The following is a 23,464-nucleotide window of genomic DNA, read 5'->3' on the forward strand; positions in this document are numbered from 1 at the left end:
GACCTTTTCCTTTCATTCAGCCCTGAGGAAATTGGATGCTGGACTTGGTTTAGAAATTAGAACATTTATTATAAAATACAGAACTAAAAATCCAGCTGCCATCCTGGTGGGAAAGAGCTCTTTGGAAAGAGAAATTGGTGGGAGGGGGGTCACAGAGTCCCCTGGTCCTGCTGGGCCACATCTGCCAGCCTCATGTTCTGCCACATGAACTCGATGAACGTGGAAGCCTGGAGCAGCCGGCTCAGCCTCTGGAAGTGGCGCTCTGCAAGGAGGGAAAGGATTGGAGTCACAGGGGAGGCAGCAGAACCTGTCCTTAGGCTGTGGAGCCAGGCTGGGAGAGCTGGGAATACCCAGCCTGGAGAAAGGAACACGCCAGGAAGACCTTAGAGCACCCTCCAGTGCCTAAAGGGGCTCCAGGAGAGCTGGAGAGGGACGTGGGACAAGGGGTGGAGGGGCAGGACACAGGGAATGGCTTCCAGAGGGCAGGGAGAGATGGGATATTAGGAAGGAATTCCTCCCTGTGAGGGTGAAAAGGCCCAGAGAAGCTGTGGCTGCCCCTGGATCCCTGGAAGTGTCCCAGGCCAGGTTGGATGGGGTTTGGAGCACCCTGAGATGATGGAAGATGTCCCTGCCCACGGCAGGGGTTGAAGTAACTGACCCATCCCTTCCAATCCAAACTGTTCCATGATCCCTGATCCAAGTCAGCACCTCCAGCCCATGCCCATGCCTGCAGTGCCTCACCCGTGTAGGGCAGCAGGGATTCCACAGCAGATTTAATTCCCGAGAACTGCAGCAGGTTGTCCGGCGCCTCGTGCTTCAGCAGGGTTTCCATGACAGCCTGGGCCTCATGGCAGTTTCGAGAGTTGGTGTTCCACGTCACCAGGAATGCCAACACTGCCTCTGTGGGGGAAGGAAGCCTGTCCAGGCTGGCACATGGGAGAGGCCACACTGGAAAACATCCCTGGTGTCCTACAGAGAGGTGCAGCTCCCACACAGTGATGGAAGCTCCCCATCCCTGGAAGCGTCCAAGGCCAGGCTGGAGAGGGCTTGGAGCAACCTGGAATAGTGGAAGGTGTCCCTGCCCAGGGCAGGGGGCGGGACTGGACAATCTTTAATTTCTCTCCCAATCCAAACCAGTCCAGGATTTAAGATTCTAATTTCAGGTGACAAAACAAGCCTCTGACCCAAAAGCTTTCAGCACTTTAATCCTGCAACAAACCTTTCTGATCCTTGCGGAGCCGAACAATGTTCTCTTCCAGGCGCCTTCTCCCCTCAGGTTCCTTGAGGATGGCTGGAGACAGAAATGAGAGCAGGGACACCATGGGTGATTTCACTTAGGGAAAACCGAGACTTTCAGACTAATTATTGGACTTTGTAGCCTTGAACTAGCTGGAAAAGTTGTTCTGGGAAGCAGAGAGGGCAGGAAACGCCTTCAGAGCACGCTCTGGACTCACCCTTGACCACTGTCAACACCGTGTGCGGCCGGTCCAGGGAAATCGCCAGGCCCAGAGCTTTGAGGTACCGTTTCTCATGGAGCAGGTTAGAAAGCTCTTGCTCTCTGGAAAACAAATCAGGGGCAAGAGTGAAACCAATCTTTGGGTGGTGGAAAAAAAACAAAACTACACAAAAAGCAGCAGATTTGGCAATAACAGTTAAGAAGTCCATGGTGCTTGTCAATAAACGCCTCAATTCCCTCACTCCAATATTGGGATCAGATGGAGCTGGATGACTCCAGGTGTGGACAATTTCACTGCACAGTTTGCCTTTCACAGCTCTTTATGGCACAAGATCAACTCACTTCATAATCTGCTCCTCCTGTTTAGCCTGTGCTTCTTTCTCCTCAATTTCAGTCACATCCTATGAAAAACAAGATAAAACTTTATCAAATCCAACTTTAATATAGAAAGATTTTGATTTAGCCATTGAGTGATTTGGAAACCAGTTTCTGCACCAAAATCTTGGGGTCAAGTAATTTAAATGTTAAATCCAGCAATTCCCAACCTCCCTCCAAAGCTCCAATGCTGGGGCTCATCTGCTACTCTAAGGAAATACAGGATGGACAAAAAATACCCCCAAACCCCAAGATCAGCCTTGTTAACCTAATTTCAAATGGCAGAAAAGGAGGAGAGCATGTGAGGAACAAATAACTGGGATGCTGAGCTCTCCAATTATCCCGATTATTAACCCAGGGAGGAACCAACCCCCCGTGCTGTACCTGCCACAGGGTGATGCAGGAGTCACTGGAGGCTGTCACAACCATGTCATCTTTCTTGTTGGCATGAAGGCCCCAGATTTTATCTTCATGACCATCTAATGTTTTCACACACTCGTTTGTTTTAATTGTCCACAGTTTTAAGAGACCGTCGGATCCACTTTTGGAAGAGAAACACAACAGAAAGAATCACTGGACAGATCCATTCTTGCTCTGTGCCACCACAAATATCAGATGAACTTGTCCCATTCCAATGCCTTCCAAACAGGAGCAGAATTAACCAAAAATGTGGCAGGCAAGATGCACCCTTAGATCTGTCTACTGCATTTGTCCCAACCCAGCAATGCCACAGCAGCCACATGGAATCCATGGAACTGCTGGAGAAGAGGAAGATTAAAATAACCTCTACAGAAAGCTTGGCCTAAACATGGCATCTTCCTATTAATCTTTCCAAAGAGTCTTTGGACACAAGACTGTTCCCTCTTGGTGCTGGTGATGAGCTCAGATATTCCCTTAATTCTGGAATCTCCCCAGATCCCTGGGCAGGCACGAACCTGCTGAGCAGCTGAGCCCCTCGGCTCACAAAGATGGTCTTCAGCACTGAGGCATCATGGCCTTCAAAGGTCTGGAAAACAGAAAGGAAGCTCAGCAGTGCCAGAGCCACTGCCAGGTCTTTGGAGAGACACAAAAGGATCTGATTTACTCATAAAGGCCAAAGAATTAAATTCCAGGTTTTTGAAGGATCCTTAATGAGCCCCAAGGTTTTGCCCAGGGCAAGGGGCAAAGTTCTCATCACCTTCAGACAGCTGAAGTCCCGAAGTCCCCAAAGCTTCAGGGTCCCATCAGCTGAGGAGGTGGCCAAGACCTGATCCACGGGGGAGAACTGCACACACCAGACCCCACGTTTGTGCCCAGAGAAAACCCCCAGGAGGGAGCAGTCGGAGCAGGACCAGAGCTTGGCCAGCCGGTCCTGTGAGCCCGTGGCCAGCAGTTTGTCATTGGGGGACACTGCCACGCTGTTGATATCCTGGGGAAGCCACAAGAGGAGGAGAAAGAGGGTCAGGCCTTGGCTCTGGCTGTGGGACATGGAACAAACGTGGGCTGCAGCACAGGAGGGAGACTGAGGCACTGAAAGGTCAGGGCAGCTGTACCTTGTCATGGCCCCTCTCAGTCACTCTGGCATGGAGGGGCTCTGGGCTGGAGATCAAGGCTGCTTTTGCTTTGGAAGTGAGGGATTCTGGGATGTTCCAGATCTTGATGGTGCAGTCCTGGCTGCTGGTCACTACAAAGCTTTCCTTCAGCCTGGAAGGAATGAAACCATCAAGTGCAGGGAAACAATTCAGTGGTTTCTCCTCCCTGACTGGGATCTCCACACAGCCTCTGCTGGGATGTGGAACAGTGTTTGCATGGCTTTCCAAGCTCTTTCATTTCAGAGTGACTCCCCCATCCCTGGAAGTGCCCAAGACCAGGCTGCACAGGGCTTGGAGCAACCTGGGATAGTGGAAGGTGTCCCTGCCCATGGCAGGGGTGGGACTGGATGGGCTGTGAGGTCCCTTCCAACCCAAACTGTTCCATGATCCCTTCACACTTGGGCACCATGAGAAGCTGGGAGCAGGGATGAGAAGCAGCACAGCTGGGAGGGGGGCAGCACCCACCAGGACATTCCCCTCCATCCCTGTGGTCACAAGGGGAACCCTCCCCCAGTTTGTGTTACCTGGAGCAGGCGACAGCACCCACACCGTGGGCATGGCCCAGACCCTGGGCCACACAGGTGACCCTGCCAGCCCTGCCCATCCTCCACACCCGGATGCTTCTGTCCTGGGAGGAGGAAAGACAGAAAATGCTGGAGTTTTCTGGGAAGTCATCGGTCCTCTGTGCTTTCATCACATCCCTGAGCCTGACTGGTCCCTGATATTCCATCTTGAACCTTCATCTTTGTCACAGCAGGTGACAAGATCAGCTTCCACTCTGGAGTTCCAGCATGGGGGTTTATTTCTGGTTGTATCAGAGCTTTATTTTTCGGTGCATCAGGGCTCTTGGCACCTTTTCCCCCATCAGTCTCACACTAACAACTTTTCTGACCAGGATGTTTGGAGAAGGAAACACCTCCTTCAGGCCAATAAAATACAACCAATTTTCCCAGGGACATTAAAAAGGAAGAGTGGGAGAACCTTGTATTTGGGGGATGCAGAAGACAGGGATTGTATGAACAAAACTCCCTTTCTGGAGTTCCAAAAATGATATAATTTTGCCCCCAAGGATCACTAGGAATGAAGAGTTTCATTAAATGGAGAACTGTGACACACCTTGGCACAGGAGACAAACATCAGGCCTTTTCTGAAGACGTCCAAAGCCAGGATTGTTTCTAAACAGAAGAAATAAAAACTGGTGGATGCAGCGCAATACTGAGATGGGACAACAGAAAGAGGAGAGTTAATGAGCCCAGTGCTTGATGAGCCCAGTTAATGAGACAGGGGACAGGTCTGGGACACGACACCCCCAGTCCCTATGGACTGAGCCTGTCACACATCTACACCTTCAGCTCCAATTTAAACTGATCTCACTGCCAGGGACAGGATGTATCCCATGGTCCCTTTCCCCACACAACTCCCAAACCTGCTGTGATGCTGCTCCAGCAAGAATTCTAGGACTCATCTCCACCAGAGTTCAGGAGAAGCTGGATAAAGGAAGAGCCGCCCACGTCCCCCCCGGCCAGCGCTGTCACACACCTGTGTGGCCGTACAGGATCTGGCAGTGGGATGTTGCCAGCTCAAACACTTTCAGCTGGGGGCTGTTGGTGGCCACAACAATGTGAGAGTCACCAGGGCCCAGGAACTTCACATCCAGAACCTCCTCGTTGTATCCTGCGAGCTGGAATGGAAACAGTCCAAGAGGGAAAAGGCAGCTGAAGGAGAAGGTGGGAATGGATGGTTTTCATTTAATACTGGGTGTAATTTCTACACCCAGAAGGGATTTCTGGCTAAGCCTGTTCTGCTTTCTTGTTTCTGTGTTGGTCTCTGGGCAAAATTCCCCCAAACCAGCGAAATTCCCTGTCACTATGGAACAATTCCAGAACAGGCTGGAGCCAAGGGCTCCCCTGGGCAAAGCTCTTCCAGAAGCAGAGCTGATCCTGGAGCATGGAAAGAGGGTAAGGGAGGCTGAGGGCTGTCACCTGCTTCCTGAGCTGAAGGGTTTGAGCGTCATAGAAGACAATGTTGTGCTCCATGGACACGGTGAGGATCTCATTCCTGGCGGGAACAAACTGGCACTGGGAGAGGCTGCGCTCGCTCGGCTCCTCCCGCAGCACGAAGGGCACGGGCTGGGTGTGCACACAGGCAGCTGTGGCCACGTCCCACACCCTCAGAATGCCTGAAAAACCAGCAGAAATCATGGCAGAGCCACTGCTTTACACAGTGGATGTCCAAGGAATATCATCCAAAGCACACTGGGAAAAGCCACAGAGCTCCAAGGCAGGACTGGGCAGGATCCCATGGGGGTGGCAGGAAAACCCTCCAAGTTTTGCTTCTTCAGTGCAAATCAAACTCATTGAGTTTGAAAATAGACATAAATGTGTTTGAGTATTAAATAGATCAGAGTGTGCCTGCCCCATCCTGCTCATCCACTCCTGCCTGAGGAACTCAGGAGCAGGCTCTGCTCTCCAGCCACATGGAGAACACACATCCCAGGAATAACAGCAGTAAAGTGACTGAAGTGCCACCCTTCAGGCTCCAAACGTGGCAGTGACACCCACCTTTGCTGCCGGCTGTGACAAAGTGCAGCCCTTGTTTCTTCACACCCAGCTGAGAGAAATCTCCCTCTTCAGGCAACAATACAGCAGCTTCCACGGTCTGCAAGAGTCAGAGAGGCACAGAACCAGAGCTGAAAACCCCTGGGAAGGGAGAGAAACCTGATTTCACAATGTACAGACCCTAAAGAGGGAAACCATGGCCTAGAAACTACAAAGGACAGCAAAGGAAGAAACAAAAAGCAGTTTCACCTCATAGACAGGAACAGTTCGTTTGCTCTGCTTGGTGTCCAGGTCCCAAACCATGCAGATCTTATCACGGCCAGAGCTGCAAATGAAAAGCTCAGTTTTAGTGCTAAATCCGTTCAGCTTGGCTCTGGGTGCAAATTTGGCACTGTGGGAGTTCAACACCTCTCTGGAGAATCAAAGGGAGGGACAGCACCAGCATTCCCTGTGCCAGCACAGGATATTCCCAAAACACAGGCAGGTTGGATGGGGCTTGGAGCAGCCTGGGATAGTGGAAAGTGTCCCTGCCCATGGCAGGGGGTGGCACTGGATGGGCTTTAAGGTCCTTCCAACCCAAGCCATTCCATGATTCCACTGTACAGGTGCTGGCACCCACTGAGCGCTTGTACCAACCCTTCCCCTCACAGCAGAACCTGCCTGGACCCACCAGAATCCCCCAGTCCTGCAGGAGGTGAAGAGATGGAGGGTCAAGCCCTGGCAGGAGGTACCTCAGGAGGGTGTTCCCATCTGCAAACGCCAGCGAGGTGACAGCACTGAAGTGCCCGTCCAGCACTGCCACACATTTGCTGGAATTCAGGTCCCAGATGCGGATCTTGTAATCGATGGAGGAGGAGAAGAGCTGCAGGCGGGAGATGTCCGGGTGGAACTTGACCAGGCTGGGCAGGAGGACAGGACAGGAATAAACCACCCAACCTTTAAATAATGCACATCCCACAGCAGGACAGGTTGGATAGGCTTGGAGCATCCTGGGCCAGTGGAAGGTGCTCCTGCCCAACAACTCTGTGATTCCATGAGAATTCTTGACCAAACTGTTTCCTCTCTGGGCAAAATCAGCCATAACCCTGCTCTTAAAAACCAGGAAGAGCCCAGAACCTGCTTGGAATGGGCTTTCATGTTCCATTAACTCAGGAATTCCACATCAATCCCAGTATCCCACCACAGCCAGGGACAGACAAACACGACTTGTCCTTACTGTACCACTCCAGAGGATCCTTTCAGGTTGTGTGTGCAGTAGTGTTTGATCATATCCCAGATCTTAATGGTGCTGTCGCAGCCACCTAGGAAAAGCAGGACATCTGGGAATGAACTCCGGAGGAGAGACGTGGCAAGTCAACAGATCTCCAAACTGGACATGGCACTGGAGCAGTGAACCTCTCCTGACTGCACTCAGGAGGTCGCTGCCAAGGGAAGTTCTCCAGGAGCAGAAGATCCCTTGGGTCACCCCCACCGTGACAGTGCTGGCTCGTACCTGTGGCCAGCAGGGTGGCCGTGGGGTCGAAGGCCATGGTGGCCACGGGCGCGGTGTGCACGGCTCGCCAGGTGCGCGCACAGCTGGGCTCCCTCCAGTGCCACTGGCGCAGCAGCAGCGCCCGGCTCCCCGTCACCAGCACCTGGCAGTGGGGCAAGGGAAGCACCATTAACCACGGACTGATGCACTGGTTGGGTTTGGGTTTCTGTCGCTCCCACACAGAGGTGCTGCTGCTGGAGCTCAGGCTCTCAGCAAGTCTGAGTCTGACGCAGAGGGAAGGGCCTGAGAAGGCTCCAGGGGGATCTCGGGAAGCACAGAGGGCATGAATTAGAATCATGGAATATCCTGAGTTGGAAGGGATGCACAAGGATAATCGAGTCCAACCCCTGGCCCTGCACAGACACCCCAAAATCCCCCCTGTCCCTGGCTGAGCCTGTCCCAGGCTGCTGAGAGCCCCCAGCACAAACCGACCTCATCATCAGGGCTGAGCACGAATGCTGTGACATCCTCTTCCTCATCCTGGGAAAACAGAAGGGAAATCCCACAGTTAAACCATCCCTGGAGAGATCTCAGAGCTCCCTTCTTCACGCGGCTCTGCTGACAATGAGCACAGCTCGGGGACCACCCCAAAACCTGTGTTTGGGTCCGTTCCCACCTTCCCTGCACTCCTCACCCCTGGGAGCTTCATATCCACAGTGGGAAAATCCCCCGGGAGCCTAGGAAAACCCTCAGGAGAGGCCGGTCACCTGCTGAAGGCTGTGCAGGAGAGCTCCTGTTTCCACATCGATGATGTTGACTTTGCTCCCACAGGGGCAGAACATGAACTTCCCATCCCGGCTTATCTGAAGAAAAGGGATCGGGAAAAGGAACGTTAGAGTCAGGAAGCGCGACATTCCCAAATGTTCCTCCAGAGCCGGGATTACCTGGATTCTTCCTCCCTTGTAGAACGGCTCGATCTTCCGCGTCACGGCGTAGCTGGAAGGGAAAGAGACGCGCGGAGAGGCCCCGTTAAAGCGGAGCGGCGGTGGCCCGGGGGCTCAGGCCGCGCGGCCCGGCCCCTCATTCGCCCCCGCAGCCCCAGCCCGGTCCCGCCGCTCCCTCACTTGCTCTTGAAGCGCACGGGGGCGACGGCGGCGGCTGCGTCCGTGTCCGCCATGGCCGCGGCCCACGTGCTTCCGGCCGCCACTTCCGGGAAATGGGGAAACACTTCCGGGACCCGCAGTGACGTAAGCGAGGGGCCGCCACCCGCGCGGCGCTGGGTGCGGGCAGGGGGCGGCTGCGGAGTAACGGGATCAAAATTCCCATTGCTCCGTGCGAGCGGCGATAACCCAGCCCGCAGTAGCGCCTGCGGTGCATCTTCTCAGCGATCCAGAGCGTTCTCCAGCAAAACATTCCCTCCCCGCCCCAACGGAGCGATTTCACTGCTCCGAGCAGAGCGAAAAGCAGGACTTCGGACAATCAGAAAGAAGAGAGACGCTTCATCTTTTAAGCATTAAATCTTTTATTGCGCACCAAAATGCAAACACGAATCGTTTTCAGCTGTGACTCCCGTCTCGCCATCCATTACGGCATTCCCGTGCTCTTCACAGCTCCTCCGGGGAAGGGATCGCCATGGAAGTATCAGCCCAGCCCACGGCGGGGCCGCGGCTCTCACCGGCCAGGCACGGTTACCTGCTACAGGAGAACAAAGCGCTCTGCGAAACAGCCACTACAACCCCCTCCTTCCCTGTACCCGCCGGGCACGGGGCTTATGGGAACACGGGTTTCATTCCCCACACACAGGCGTAGGCAATAAGCTTAATGTTCCCGATGCTATGGGCGCCGTTATCTCACCCGGGGCCACAGCAGACCCCGAGTGATTTTCAGACCGCGCCGGACGCTACTGCGGCCCCCCGAGCGCCTTCCCGGGACGCTCCCTGCGCCCCACCCGGCCGGGCTCCGGCTCGGGCAGCGCCATAACCGCTTCCCAGCAGAGCTTTATGAAAGTTAAATGCACATAAAAAAGGGAGATGTAGCGGTGCCCTCCCGCTCCCAGCACCCCACACATCCTCACCCGTCGCCGCCCCGCCGCTCACTGAGCGTTCGCAGCGTGCGCCCGCTGTTATGGCGGCAGCCGCGTCCGCCCCTCACTCTGTATAATTTACCATAAGTCCCTCACTCTACCCTGTGGTGTATTCCTCATTCAGCTCTCGGGGCTGGGCACTGCCGGGCGCTGCTCTCGCGAGATGCCCGCGCACTATAAATAGCGGGCGGCGCGGCGGTGCGGCCTTCTACGCTGAGAGATCACGTAAGTAGGGCGGGAGCGATGGCGGCGGGCACCGGGCGGTCCCGGGCCCATCCGGCCCCATCCGCGGCCGACGGGGCCCGGCTGACGTCCCGCTTTGTTCCAGCAAATGGCGGACGACGCCGGTGCTGCGGGAGGAGCAGGAGCGGCCCGCGGGGGCTTCCGCGGTGGATTCGGGACCGGGCTGCGGGGTCGCGGCCGTGGCCGCGGGAGGGGCCGCGGGAGAGGCCGCGGGGCCCGCGGAGGCAAAGCCGAGGATAAGGAGGTGAGTGGGGACCGCGGGAGCCGGGGGTGCTGCCGACCCCTCGCATGGGGCAGCAGAGCCGGTTCCCGGCGGGTGCTTGCACCTGGTGACTCTTGCTCCTGGATTTCCTCGCCAGTGGATTCCTGTCACCAAGCTCGGTCGCCTGGTCAAGGATATGAAGATCAAGTCTCTCGAGGAGATTTATCTCTTCTCGCTTCCCATCAAGGTGAGTTGCTGTGGACATGGAAGTGATGGGTCAGGGAGGCGCTCCAAAGGTTGGAGCCAGGCTGGGAGAGCTGGGGATGTTCACCTGGAGAAGAGGAGGCTCAGGGAGACCTTAGAGCCCCTTATAGCATCGGAAGGGGCTCCAGGAGAGCTGGAGAGGAGCTGTGGACAGAGGCCTGGAGGAACAGGACAAGGGGGAACGGCTTTCCACTGCCAGAGAGCAGGGTTAGATGGGATATTGGGAACGAATTCCTCCCTGTGAGGGTGGGGAGGCCCTGGATCCTTGGAAGTGTCCAAGGCCCGGTTGGATGGGGCTTAGAGCACCCAGGGATACTGGAAGGTGTCGCTGCCCTTGGCAGGGGGTTGAATTAGCTGACCTTCGAGGTCCCTGTCAACCCAAACCATTCCAGGATGCCATGATTTCTGTATGCTCAGTGCCTCACTTTTGCAGGAGTCGGAGATCATTGATTTCTTCCTGGGCTCCTCGCTGAAGGATGAGGTGCTGAAGATTATGCCTGTGCAGAAACAGACCCGTGCTGGGCAGCGCACCAGGTTCAAGGTAATCCTGTTCTTCAGGATTCTCACATTCACAACTTCCCTTGTGTATTTTTAGTGTTATTTTCATCACTCCAAATACCTGTTTCTGTCACATTTAGTAAATATTTTGCTGTGAGGACCATTAATAGTTTACTAAGTGTATTAACTTGAAAGCATCAGCGATAGGTGCAGATGCTCTCTGAAGCAGTACTGGCCCAAAAATTGTATTGCAACACTTTTAAACTTCCTTTTAACCAAACTATTCTGGGACTGCAAAATTTAGTTGTTCTTGTACAGCAGTGCTGTGTTTTCAGGGAGAAGTTTTGGGTATAAAGACAGAATGCTGTTGGGAAATCATGGGGAGTTCGGACCAATGTGAGGCTGCAGCAGGGAATTGAATCCCAGTGCTTTAACCTTGTTGACTTTGACTGAAGGATGAACTCTGAGGGCAAAAATGGGTTTCAAGAACTGTGTATAAGGTTTGGGGGTGAGCTCTGAGTTCCTGCTGAGCACCCACCACGGTGTATTCTTGGTGGGAAACGCTGCTGAGGGAGCAGTGAAAACTCCTCTTCTGCCTGCAGGCGTTTGTCGCTATTGGGGACTACAACGGCCACGTGGGGCTGGGGGTGAAGTGCTCCAAGGAGGTGGCCACGGCCATCCGTGGGGCCATCATCCTGGCCAAGCTGTCCATCGTGCCCGTGCGACGCGGGTACTGGGGCAACAAGATCGGGAAGCCGCACACAGTGCCCTGTAAGGTGAGTGTCCCCCACTGGCCCTGGGGGCTGTTCAGGGGCTGTGTTCTGGAGGTGTGACCCGTTGCGTCCCTGCAGGTCACTGGGCGCTGCGGCTCCGTGCTGGTGCGCCTGATCCCGGCTCCCCGTGGCACCGGGATCGTGTCCGCCCCTGTCCCCAAGAAGCTGCTGATGATGGCTGGCATCGATGACTGCTACACATCGGCGCGGGGCTGCACAGCCACCCTTGGCAACTTTGGTGAGCTCTGGGGCTAGCACATAGCTTACGGCCACTTCTGTCACTGACGGGGCACAGCATCTCCATTTTACAGTGGTTTGTGCCTCTGGCAGTGAAGCAGAAGCCACGACTTTGCTGACAATGCAGGTTGGTCCTGCTGCGGGTGCTGTGAAAGTTAATTACAGCAAGGGGGGTTTTACAATCCCGCATCTCCCAATCTGCGCGATTGCACTTGTGTGCTGTAGTGTAATTGTCGTAACTGGAGAGAGAGAGAAACCTGAGTTTTGTGGGTTCATCAGAGAGACCTTCCTGTGGTCTCCCTGATCCTTTCAGAATTCCACATTTTTGCACCAGGGGTTATTTTGGAGCTGTAGGTGGGATCAGGGGGCTGGTTCTGCAGCAGTTGATGGGCAGTGTGTGACATCTCTCCGCAGCTAAAGCCACCTTTGATGCCATCTCCAAAACCTACAGTTACCTGACTCCTGACCTCTGGAAAGAGACCGTCTTCACCAAGTCTCCTTACCAGGTAAGAGCATTTCGGTAACTGGCAGCTCAAATCTTAACCCTTCTTGCCCCTGAAATTCAGGTTTCTGTACCCAAAGCATTGGTAGCTATAAAATTGAGCTACCCCCAGCCCCACATGCACACCAGGGATGGGAAGTGGTGCTAAGGAACAAATGAGAGGGGTTTGAGGAAATAACCCACTGTTGCTGTGTTTTTTGCAGGAGTTCACTGATCATCTGGCCAAGACCCACACGAGAGTGTCGGTGCAGAGGACCCAGGCAGCCGCTGTGGCCACGACCTAAGTGGGTTTTGTACGAGAATAAAGTGATCAGAGAACCAGGAACTGGTGGTTGGTGTGATGGGGGGGTTGGTGCTCAGGGCAGGTGGGTTAAATCATGGAATGGGTTGGGTTGGAAAGGACCTGGAAGCTCAATCCAGTTGCAACTCCTGCCATGGGACACCTTCCACTAGACAACACTGCTCCAAGCTCTGTCCAGCATGGCCTTGGGCACTTGCAGGGGCACATCATCTTTCCCCATACTGAGGGAATTCTCAACCAGTGCTGGGCGCAGCAGCATGAAGTGTTCTGGTGGCTCATGGAGGAGAGGAAGAGGTCCAGAGGGCAAATCCCAATACTGGCAGCCCCAAGTGCCTGTAGTTGAGGGCTTGCAGAGCTCTTCAAAGAATGAATACAGATCTCAACTGTACAGATGTCTTTTTATTGTGGAGGCCAACAGCACCAGAGGTCAAGGAAGCAACATGCACTTGGATACCAGCACCATGGAGGGAAGAACTGTTCTAGCTCTACTCCTCTTGTGCTGCTTTCCTCTCTTCCATCATTCTGTGCTTCTGTTTCATTAGGCAAGTCCGTGCATTCCCATGGTAACCCAGATCACCATCTGAAAAAGAAAGGAAATGTCTGAGCAGTGCCTCCCACAAGCCTGTGTCCCATGACAAGTGTGGTTTCAGACCCCCCTTCTCCTGGGTTTAGGACTCTTTCCCTGTGTGCTGCTGCCATACTCACATCTGTCCTGGTAGGCCTTGGTGACCTGTGCCAGCAGCTCCATCTCCTTGGCACAGTTCTGGAAACTGTTGGGCCCTTCCCTCTGCTTGCATGCAGCCATTCTTTCCCGGACTATCTCCACGATTTCCTGATCAACCATCCTGCAGAAAAGATGGTGATGAATGTAACAGCAGCTACAAGATGACAGAAAAGCTGAAGCACTGGGTGAGGACACCCTGTGGAGTGTCAGCTCTGGGATTTTCAGGGTCCTGGTTCCTAATGCCACCATGCCAGGTGTGCTGCAGGGACAGCAAGACACCAAAATGCTGCAGGTCCCAGAGCTGAGTGCTCTGCTGTGACCTCGCCTGGAGAAAATCCAGGCGTAGCCATACCTGTCCCTCCTCCACTGAGCCTCGGCCTCATAGTAGCACAGGTAGTCACCATCCAGGCACTGGCTCAGGTCAGGCACACGGCGGAACTTCTGGTGGTAGTAGTAGAATTTGTTCTTGGATTGCCACCGCTCGATCCACTCTGCAGAGACAGCCCGGTCACACACCCCCAACTCCGAGGGGCAGCACAGCCCCAGTGCTGGCACTGCCTGGTGCTGCCTTCCCAGGCAGCAGCAGTGCGTCCATTACTGTGTCCAGCTCATGCCCACCAGTGTGTCTGTCTCTCTGTGCGTTGTTACTGTGTCCCTGTATCCCAAGCCCCTGCACCTCTCCCAATGCCCATGTCTCTGTCCCACTATCAATAGTGTTCTTGTCCGTGACCCATGTCCCTGTGTCTGTCCTATCCAAGCTCTGTTCTTGTCTGTCCTATGTCCCTGTGTCCATGCTGTGTTCTTCTGTGTCCGCTGTCCATGTCTGTCCCTGTGTCCATGTTGTGTCTCCTGTCCCTGTCTGTCCCTGTGTCCACGCCGTCTATTTGTCTATGTCCCATGTCCCTGTGTCCTGTCCCTCTTGTGTTCCCGTTGCTGTTACTGTCACAATCAGTCTCCCCGTGTCCTTGCGTGTGCCCTTTGCCTGTCCAGGTGCCCGTGTCCTCACGCCTTTGCCCCGTGCCCCGGTGTGCCCGTCCCCGTGTCCCCGTCCCCGCGTCGCTGCTCAACTCCCACGGGGAGCGGGAAGGGGGGGGGGGGCGGGGGTCTCGTCCCGCATGTACCTCGGACGAAGGTGACGGGCGCGTCGAGAACATAGCTGAAGGCGCTCTGGAAGAAGTTGATGGGGTTGGGCACCGACGTGGTCCTCTCGGAGACAGGGGTGCGGGTCGGCGGCACCTTGTACGCCTCCCAGTCGTGATCCTCCGGCATCGCGGCGGCAGCGGGGAAAGATGGCGGCGACCCCTGAGGCGCCGGGAGCGGGGAATATGGGGGTGACCCTTGAGGGGGCGGGGCTGCGGAATATGGCGGCGGCTCCGGGGCACGCCGGGAGTTGTAGTGCGCATCTCCCTCCTCCGTGAGGGGATCCCAGAATCAGGGATATGGGTCAGGTTGGAGGAGCTCACGGTGTGTCCCGTCTGTCCCACCTCCCTGCTCAGCAGGGCCATCCCACAGCACATGGCACAGGACTGTGTACAGATGGCTCTGGAATATCTCTGGTGAGGGAGACGCCGCACCCTCTGTGGGATCTGTTCCAGTGTTTGGTCACTGCACAGGGATAAAGTCCTTATGTGCAGGGGGAATTCCTGGGGTCAGTCCCTGCCCGTTGCTCTGGTGCCACTGCCGGGCCCCGGAGCAGAGCCCGGGCCCTGCCCTGAGCCCTCCCTGCAGCCAGGGACACCCAGGGCTGAGGGCCCCTCTCAGCTGGGGCTCCTCTCGAGGCTGAGCAGCCCCGGCTCCCTCAGCCTGTGCTGGGCACGGAGCTGCTCCAGGCCCTTCCTCAGCTCCGCAGCCTCCGCCGGCCCCGCTCCAGGAGCTCCCTGGCCCTGCTGGGCTGAGGGGGCTCAGAGCTGGGCACCACACTACAGATGTGCCTCACGGGGCTGAGCAGAGGGACAGCTCCTGACCTGTTGGGAATATTTCCCACTGACGGAGGACAGGGTTAAATGGGATATCAGGGAGAAGTCCTTCCCTGTGAGGGTGGGGAGGCCCTGGCACAGGGTGCCCAGAGAAGCTGTGGCTGCCCCTGGAGCCCTGGAAGTGCCCAAGGCCAGGTTGGACAGGGCTTGGAGCACCTTGGGATAGTGGAAGGTGTCCCTGCCCATGACAGGAGCTGTGACTGGATGGTTTTTAAGGTCCCTTCCAATCCAAACTGTTCTGTGATTCCAAGGTCTATTATCTTAATCTCTTTTCACATCAGAATCACAAAGCCTTTTTGCCTGGGCTGACAGATTTTTCAGTCTGTGCTGGGAATACCTGGTGCAGGTCTTCACAGCTCTGGGTGTGTGGTACCTGTTTGGAAACTGCCCTAATTCAGGAAACTGCCCTAATTCTTGCCATTCACACTGGAGTTGTTCAGGAGGGAGAAGCGTAAACTGAGCCAGCAGCAACTGACCTTTATCACATCACAACTGTTGTGTCCAACCTGCCAGGAATGAAATGAATATCGCAGCGGGTGAAGCGAGCGGCTAAATTTGTGTCTTCAGACCCATAACCATCTTAAGTATTACACTGGGGAGGCACTTCCTGACAGTCTCTCTCTGCTGCTGCCCCGGGCCGAAGACGTCCCATGGTTGGTACAGCTCTGCTGGAGTCGCTTGTGTGTGGAGGGTCAGCGAGCAAGGCTGGGTTATGCTCCTGGTTGTGCCACTGGAATGGGGTCAGAATCCTCAGAGTTCCACTCAGGCTGGAAAATGAGCTTGGTGGAAAGCACAGCCGGGCGCTAGGACTGATCTGAGCTAGGAAGGAGCTGCAGTGAGTGCAGGACTAACCCTTTGCTGCTTGTGGTTGAAGTCTATATATTTATCTCTTCTCATCTGGCTTTCAAGGTGCCTTTAGAACCTGTGCATGTTCCTGTTACCCATTCTTTTGGGCATCCTTTCCCCTGTGTTCCCGATCCTTGCCTGTGCTTGTTTTGTGCCATTTGCCTTGATGACACAAAGCCCAGGAATTCCAAGCAGGCCTTTTTGGTGCTGCAGGTACCAAATAAATCGTTATAATTAAGAGCACAGAAGGACAGATCTAATAAAGAATGTATTTCTCCTTCAAAGTCCTTCAGAGGAAGCTGAAGGAGGGAGATCATGTTAAGTTTTTTATTTAAGTGGCATCATCTGTCCAGAAATTTAGTGAATTCACACTGACAGAGAGTAGATTTATACTGGATATTAGGTAGAAATCCTTTCCCTGTGAGGGTGAGGAGGCCCTGGCACAGGCTGCCCAGAGAAGCTGTGGCTGCCCCTGGATCTCTGGAAGTGTCCAAGGTTGGACAGGGCTTGGAGCACCCTGGGATAGTGGAAGGTGTCCCTGCCCATGGCAGGGGGGTGGAACTGGATGGGCTTTCAGGCCCCTTCCCACCCAAACCATTCCAGAATTCTGTGACATTTTTCCATGTACATGACAGAGGCTTGAACAAAATCCCACCCTGTTACAACTCAAGGAAGAGCCCAGAATCTCTCCGGTATTCCCATGTAAAAGAGGGGAAATTTTTTTGTGCTTTGCCCCATTTTCTGGGAGCTGAGAGTGAAGCTGCCCTTTGCTGTTCCTCTCCGCAGTCCCACCGCAAGTTCTCTGCTCCCAGGCATGGCCACCTGGGCTTCCTGCCCCACAAGCGGAGCCGCCGGCACCGAGGGAAGGTGAAGGCCTGGCCCAAGGATGACCCCAGCAAACCAGTGCACCTGACAGCTTTCCTGGGCTACAAGGCTGGAATGACCCACACTGTGCGGGAGGTGCACAGGCCTGGGCTCAGTAAGGCTTGGCTGCAGCAGGCATAGGGCCACATCCAGGAGGGAAAGGAGGGGATTAGGCTTGTTGGGAAAGGCTGTTTCTGGAAAGGGGTGGTGGAGCCCACAGCTTCTAGGTTAAATCCTGGCTGTCCAGATCTTGGATGGTCAAAGGCCACCTCAGCATGGGCTGAGTGGGAGTTGCTGGAAATCTCCACACGGCGATAGTGAGCGGTGGTTTGGGAGATGGGAAGGCTGGGGCTGGCTGAGACCAAACGTGACCTTGCCCCCAGCACTCTCTGTGACAGCCAGAATCCTCCAGGGAATGACCTGATCCCGGAGGATGCCAAGCACCACTTCCCTTTGCTGCTTTGCAGAGGTCTCCAAGCGGGAGGAGGTGGAGGCCGTGACCATCATCGAGACCCCCCCGATGGTGGTGGTGGGGGTTGTGGGCTACATCGAGACACCCAAGGGCTTGAGGAATTTCAAGACTGTTTTTGCTGAGCATATCAGCGATGAGTGCCGGCGGCGCTTCTACAAGAACTGGTATGTGTGCCCTAAAAGGGTCATTTAACATTGGAACTCCCCAGGGAAGTAGTGGAGTCACCACCCTCGAGGTGTCCAAGGCACCACTGGATGTGACATTCAGTGCTCTAGTCTGGATGACAAGGTGGGGATCAGTCACAGCTTGCACTCAATGATCTTGGAGGTATTTTCCAACCTCAATGATTCTTGGATTCCCAGAGTGGGGGGTTTCCTGGGGGGCTGCCTGTGAGGGATCTCTGGCAGCAATTCCACAGGCTCTCTGGGATGCCCAGACAGCTCAACTCGTGTGGAGTGAAACTGCTGCTTATTTAGTCATGCACAGAGACACTGCAAACAGCCCGATGCTGGGGAGCAGCATATGCATATGTAAATTTATTCTAATAGTTGAACCAAGTTAGCTCTCTCCACAATATCATATGGCAGGTTCCTTTTCCCTTGTGTAGGTTGGGCTTGTCAGCTCCCCAGTTAACTGGAATTCTTGAGCTGGAGTGAAACCAGATTTGCCAGGGGGAATATTGGTGCAGAATGTGGCCCCTGGCCCTCATATATATCAACACCCCTCAGCAGAGAGGGAAGTGGAAAACACGAATTTCCTTGCTGTAGGAACTGTGTCTCCTGTGACAGTGCCATGGAGACCCACCCACCATACGCCTCTGTTTTCTCCTGTCAGCCCTTTTCACAACTCGTCCACTTCCTTCTTCCCCCCAAAGCCCTTGACAGTCAGGTGAGGCACAGGTATCCACAGGTACCAGGGAAGTGCCTGGCTGCTTTGTGGCTTCCTGTAGGAATCTCCTGTAACAGTGCCATGGAGACCTACCCACCACAAGCCCCTGATCCCTGCTTTCTCCTGTCTCTCATTTTGCGCCTGTATTTTGATGGTGCTGAGTCAGTCAGTGGGAGACAACTGCATTCCTCATGCAGAAAGGTTTGAATTACCCTTGAACAAGCCCTTTTCACGGCTCATTATCCACTTTCCTCTTCCCACCTCAAGGTCCTGACAGTCAGGTGAGGCTCAGGTATCCACAGGTTCCTTGTGCCTCGAGGAGGTGCCTGACAAGGTGACCTGTCCCCTCTCTGCACTGTCACAAGCCCTTTATCAGCTCTGATGGATGTCAAACCTACTTCTGTCATAGGCACAAGAGCAAGAAGAAGGCGTTCACCAAGTACTGCAAAAAATGGCAGGATGAGGCTGGGAAAAGGCAGCTGGAGAAGGATTTTGCAGCCATGAAGAAGTACTGCAAGGTCATCCGTGTCATTATGCACACACAGGTCAGAGCCTCCCCCAAAGCTAGGGGGCTTCCTCAGCTCTGAGGGGCCTGGAAATGGGATCAGGGGGTGTTTTGGTGGTGTCACAGAGGCTGAGAGAGCAGATGGTGTGAGACAGGGCAATGGGAGGTGCTGACTGACCTTTCCAGCTGCTTCCTGACCTCCCAGTCCACTTCCAGAGCTCCCTGCTCCAGGATTGCCTCGGGGACTGTGGTTTGGGAACGCTGGGGAGCCCCCACACCCTGATGGGAGCACGCACAGCCCGTGGAAGACAGCAAGAGGAGGGCAGAGCCTGGGCAGGTCCTGAGTCCTGTGTCAGCAAGGGACCTTGGGCCTCATGATCACCTCAAATTAGCAACTGGTGTCAAATGTTTTAGGCAAAAATAACCACATGGGCAGGCACAGTTTTGCCAGATGCTGAATGCTGGATACACAGGGGCCCATTTTCATGCTGATCCCGGGAGTTAAGGGCTGCTTTGGAGTCTGGGGGAGAGCTAAGTTGGCTAAAGCCCAGATGAGGTGTCTGGGCTCAAGGACAAGGAGTTGGCTCCACAAGATCCCACATACAAAGAGCTGCTGACCCAGGGCTGCTCTGAAAGGGCATGACTGTGGCAGAGAGGGTGGTGAAGCAGTGGCTCTGCTCACCCCTGTGCCCCTCACAGATTCTGAGTGACCCAGCCCTGCTGCACCCTCGTGTCTGTGGGGCAAGGGGCCACATGTCACCCTAAACCACTGTGTCCTCCAGATGAGGCTGCTCCCACTGAGGCAGAAGAAGGCCCACATTATGGAGATCCAGCTGAATGGGGGGACAGTGGCTGAGAAGGTCGACTGGGTCCGGGAGAGGCTGGAGAAGCAAATCTCTGTGCACAGCGTCTTCAGCCAGAACGAGATGATCGATGTCATCGGTGTGACCAAGGGGCACGGGATGAAAGGTACAGGGGTTTGGGGCTGTCCTTCTCACATGGCTCTGCCCATCAGGTGGTTTTGGGGCAGGAAGGTGTTAACAACACTGAGAACCCCCAATTTTTTGTAGAGGGAGTAGCAAAGAGCCTCGGGATCTTAAGCATGACATCCAGTTCTGTTGTGGCAGAGTTTGCTTTCCTTAATCTCAGGGATTCCGGCAAGAGAAAAGTGCAACAGGGGCATCTCTGATGTAGATACAAAGGAGATGACAAGGTAACCTCTGGTGGAAAGATTTTCCCTGAGATTAAGGGCAGTGAAAGCTGTGCTGTCTACTGTACCCAGAGGCCTACCAGGAGGCTCAGAGGCACTGTCAGTACAGAAAGCAACCAGATCTAATGGGAGGTGTCCCTTCCTGTGGCAGGGCTTGGAACTGGATGGTCTTTGTGGTCCCTTCCAATCCAAACCATTCTGTGATTGTGTGAATGTCTCCCAAACCCCACATGTGCAGAGGTGTGGGTGTCCCTGAGGGTATGGAACACATCCCAGTCTGATCAGAGCCATGGGAAGTGAGAACAGCTCCTCATCTCCTCCCAGCACAGCCTCCTCTGAGAACCGCAGGAGAACGATGGGACTGTCCCTCAGGAGAATGATGGGACCCTGCTTCCCCAGTCCCAGCCTCTGCCCTGCCCCTCCCTGCTGACCCTGCCCACTGTTCCCATGCTCCCAGGGGTGACCAGCCGCTGGCACACCAAGAAGCTGCCCAGGAAGACACACAAGGGCCTGCGGAAGGTGGCCTGCATCGGGGCCTGGCACCCGGCCCGCGTGGGCTACTCCATCGCCCGGGCTGGCCAGAAGGGCTACCACCACCGCACCGAGATCAACAAGAAGGTACAGCCCAGGGGGGCTCCCTCAGGCTTCCCATCCTGTCACCATCCTCCTTCCCACAGTGCCCTCAGCTGCCCTTATCCTCCCAGATATGTCCGTAAACATCTCCATGTCTTTCCTGGTGCTTTTCTGCTGCTTGAGAGCACACCTTGGTGAAAACCATGTGATTCTGTGGGGGATTTGGTCACCCTGTGAAGCTTTTCAGCAAGGGGCAGGAGAGTCTCCATCTCTGCTGCCTGTCTGTTCCCAGATTTACCGCATTGGCCATGGGATCCACGTGGAGGATGGCAAAGTGGTGAGGAACAACGCTTCGACGCACTACGATATCACGGAGAAGACCATCACACCTATGGTAAGGGCTGAGAGGCGACAGGGCTGTGACTCTCCTGACTCTCCCAGCCAGCTCTCCTGCCCACCAACCCCTCTGCTCTCCCCACAGGGTGGTTTCCCTCACTATGGGGAGGTCAACAACGACTTCCTCATGCTGAAGGGCTGCGTGGTGGGCACCAGGAAGCGCGTGCTCACCCTCCGGAAGGTGAGAGCACCAGGCTGGGATGGACTTCAGCTTCCCAGGGACATATTCTCCACAGGGAGAACCCTCCAAATGCTGTGCAGGGACACTGGGAGGGTCCTTGGTGCTGTGTTGCACATGAATGTGGTGCTGAGGCCATTGGCAGGTGGAGGGTTTGTGGAGTGGGCAGGTGGATGGAGCCTCCCTGGAGAGCTTCAGAGCTCTGAGGGCTGGGGTTCATTTCAGAAATGAAATGACGGATTGTTACAGAAAGGGTGATTGGGCACCGGAATGGGCTGCCCATGGAGGTGGTGGAGTCACTGGTGTTTAAGGACAAACTGGATGTGGCACTCAGTGCCATGGTCTGGTTGACAAGGCAGTGTTAATTATAGGTTAGACTTGGTGATCTCAGAGGTCTTTTCCAGCCTAGTTGATTCTGTGATTCTGTGAAATGCTGAGTGAAGAGCAGCTCTGCAAGCTCTCCACCACCTGAGCACCAGGGTGTTGCTCTGAGAACACAGATTTTTGAGGAGATACTTGTTTAGAGGATATTCCAACCCTGCTTCCATGAGAACAGCTGTCCTGATTTTCTGTAATGATTATCTTGATGTGTTGTGACTGTTCTTTCCCAGTCCCTCCTGGTGCACACGAGCCGCCGGGCCCATGAAGCCATCGAGCTCAAATTCATTGATACCACTTCCAAATTCGGCCACGGCCGCTTCCAGACGGCTCAGGAAAAGAGGGCTTTCATGGTGAGTTCCTCAGGCTGCCTCCAGCTCATCATGGGGCTAAAGCAACTGACTGACTCCAACCAAGCATCTTCCAGGTGTCCATGCGCAGGGAGGTGGAACTGGATGAGTTTTATGTCCCTTCCAACCCAAACCATTCCAGGATTCGATGGTTCCATGATTCTATGATGTTTCTCGATACAACAACAGCCAAACGAATGTTTGAGACTCTCTTGCGTAAAGACAGCCACAAGTTCAGCTCACACAGCAGAAATTATGCTAAGGAAGAACAGGATGGTTGTGTGAGTGATCCAAGACAACTCAACCAGCAAATAAGAGACCATATGGGCAACCAGTTCCCATTTACCATGGGAAGTTTTAAACAAGCAGTTAACTTGGCAGGCACTGTCTTGGCCATATGGTCCCTTTCACTTGGAATTGTGCACTGCTTTGATTTGTTTGGAATAATTTATAGCTTTAATGTTCTTAGAGGAAAAAAGTTTGGGTCAAATTCAGATGCAGATTTATGGTGCTTTTGTCAGAAGCTTTCAAGAAGGCCAAGCAGTGTATTTTTCTTAAATCTGGGGCAAAAAAACCCCAAAATAATCCAAACATAGCAGTTTCCTGAATAGTTTTGCAGCCTTCACCAGGCTGGTGCAAGTCTGAGTCTGAAGGGGAGGAAGCACTGAGTAAACCAGGAGAGAGAGAAGGAGAAGGGAAAGAAACAACTGCCTGGATCCCAGGCAGATGTAAACTGGGTCTGGATCTGGCCTGTCAGCCAGAAATGCCATGTGAAGCTGGCTAAGCCTCCTTAGAGCTGGCAGGGGGATTGGTTAGGGACTGCCTTTGCAGAGCTCTTTAGAGGTTAAGCTGATTTCCTTCAGCTCAGTGTCAGGAGCCTGTTGTGTCACTGCCAGCCCTGAGCTGCTGTGACGAGGAGCTCGGTGACAGGAGGAGGTTTGACCTGGGTGCAGCTCTTTTCTTTGCCGTTTTCCCCCATGGATTCTGTGGTAAAACATCACATTTGCCTGGAAATTGAGGGACATAAGTAATTCCTGCCATTTGCTCCCATAGGGTTGACTTGCTGTAGGATAACCCCATTTTTCAGCTGCTGGCCAGAGCTGCCTTTCTGGTCCCCACAGCCCAGACACAGCCATGTCTGCATGTCCCTAACGCCAAACTCTCCTCTCTGCTCTCTTCCAGGGTCCTCAGAAGAAACACTTGGTGAAGGAGAAGCCAGGTGTGCAGGAAGAGCTCTAAGGATGGAGATCCAAGGCTGCCTGACAGGGCACTTGCAATAAAGGGGCTCCAAGCCATACCTGCTCCCTCTCTTCCTTCTGGAGGGGTATTTTGCCTGTTTTTAGGCTTCTCAGCAGGTGGGGATGGGAGAAGTGGCATTTGGGACTGGCCCACACAGTCAGGGACTAACTGGGACAGCCAAGTGCCTGCTGTGTCCTCTGGATCCTCCCTTTCCTTTGCCCAGTGAATTTTTCCTACTCACCAAACCACCATGAAGACTCTTCTTCCTCTCATCCAGCAGAGAGCAGAGCAGGTACCAGCACTTCTGCACCAGTTTCCACTGGGAATACTG

General features: G+C 54.4%; 4 protein-coding genes, 1 long non-coding RNA gene and 2 other non-coding genes across 7 annotated transcripts; 3 read left to right on the forward strand and 4 right to left on the reverse strand.

Moving 5' to 3' along the window:
- Positions 1-44: 44 nt before the first annotated feature.
- Positions 45-8,630, reverse strand: TBL3 (transducin beta like 3). The gene is made up of 22 exons (XM_069029919.1): positions 8,556-8,630; positions 8,376-8,427; positions 8,199-8,294; positions 7,924-7,971; positions 7,453-7,594; positions 7,177-7,261; positions 6,692-6,859; positions 6,210-6,285; positions 5,964-6,060; positions 5,385-5,581; positions 4,942-5,083; positions 4,519-4,577; positions 3,927-4,030; positions 3,364-3,514; positions 3,009-3,239; positions 2,767-2,837; positions 2,216-2,372; positions 1,799-1,857; positions 1,455-1,558; positions 1,220-1,291; positions 742-900; positions 45-262 (listed from the first exon to the last, which is right to left on the reverse strand). Exons 1-22 carry the CDS (start codon positions 8,606-8,608, stop codon positions 150-152), a joined length of 2,436 nt encoding a protein of 811 aa, XP_068886020.1. The 5' UTR covers positions 8,609-8,630; the 3' UTR covers positions 45-149.
- Positions 8,631-8,929: 299 nt separating this feature from the next.
- LOC138118651 (uncharacterized) lies at positions 8,930-9,611 on the reverse strand. Its single transcript, XR_011155242.1, has 2 exons — positions 9,506-9,611; positions 8,930-9,126 (listed from the first exon to the last, which is right to left on the reverse strand). It is a non-coding gene; the product is annotated as an uncharacterized lncRNA (long non-coding RNA).
- On the reverse strand, positions 9,199-9,323 carry LOC138119001 (small nucleolar RNA ACA64). Its single transcript, XR_011155356.1, has one exon. It is a non-coding gene; the product is annotated as a small nucleolar RNA ACA64 (small nucleolar RNA).
- Positions 9,612-9,668: 57 nt separating the features above from the next.
- Positions 9,669-12,558, forward strand: RPS2 (ribosomal protein S2). The gene is made up of 8 exons (XM_069029783.1): positions 9,669-9,739; positions 9,843-10,001; positions 10,117-10,206; positions 10,657-10,764; positions 11,324-11,497; positions 11,573-11,732; positions 12,146-12,237; positions 12,437-12,558. The coding sequence occupies exons 2-8, from the start codon at positions 9,846-9,848 to the stop codon at positions 12,515-12,517; spliced, it is 861 nt and encodes a 286-aa protein (XP_068885884.1). The 5' UTR covers positions 9,669-9,739; positions 9,843-9,845; the 3' UTR covers positions 12,518-12,558.
- On the forward strand, positions 11,919-12,056 carry LOC138119000 (small nucleolar RNA SNORA64/SNORA10 family). The gene has a single exon (XR_011155354.1). It is a non-coding gene; the product is annotated as a small nucleolar RNA SNORA64/SNORA10 family (small nucleolar RNA).
- A 355-nt stretch (positions 12,559-12,913) lies between the features above and the next one.
- Positions 12,914-14,580, reverse strand: NDUFB10 (NADH:ubiquinone oxidoreductase subunit B10). The gene is made up of 4 exons (XM_069029784.1): positions 14,380-14,580; positions 13,611-13,749; positions 13,240-13,379; positions 12,914-13,114 (listed from the first exon to the last, which is right to left on the reverse strand). The coding sequence occupies exons 1-4, from the start codon at positions 14,525-14,527 to the stop codon at positions 13,020-13,022; spliced, it is 522 nt and encodes a 173-aa protein (XP_068885885.1). The 5' UTR covers positions 14,528-14,580; the 3' UTR covers positions 12,914-13,019.
- A 1,266-nt stretch (positions 14,581-15,846) lies between these two features.
- Positions 15,847-23,191, forward strand: RPL3L (ribosomal protein L3 like). Its single transcript, XM_069029752.1, has 10 exons — positions 15,847-15,887; positions 16,867-17,059; positions 17,412-17,580; positions 18,714-18,849; positions 19,592-19,778; positions 20,477-20,637; positions 20,885-20,986; positions 21,074-21,169; positions 21,778-21,897; positions 23,077-23,191. Exons 1-10 carry the CDS (start codon positions 15,885-15,887, stop codon positions 23,131-23,133), a joined length of 1,224 nt encoding a protein of 407 aa, XP_068885853.1. The 5' UTR covers positions 15,847-15,884; the 3' UTR covers positions 23,134-23,191.
- The last annotated feature ends 273 nt before the right edge of the window (positions 23,192-23,464 follow it).

The sequence above is a fragment of the Aphelocoma coerulescens genome, chromosome 14 (assembly GCF_041296385.1).
Source record: "Aphelocoma coerulescens isolate FSJ_1873_10779 chromosome 14, UR_Acoe_1.0, whole genome shotgun sequence".
Lineage (NCBI taxonomy): Eukaryota > Metazoa > Chordata > Aves > Passeriformes > Corvidae > Aphelocoma > Aphelocoma coerulescens.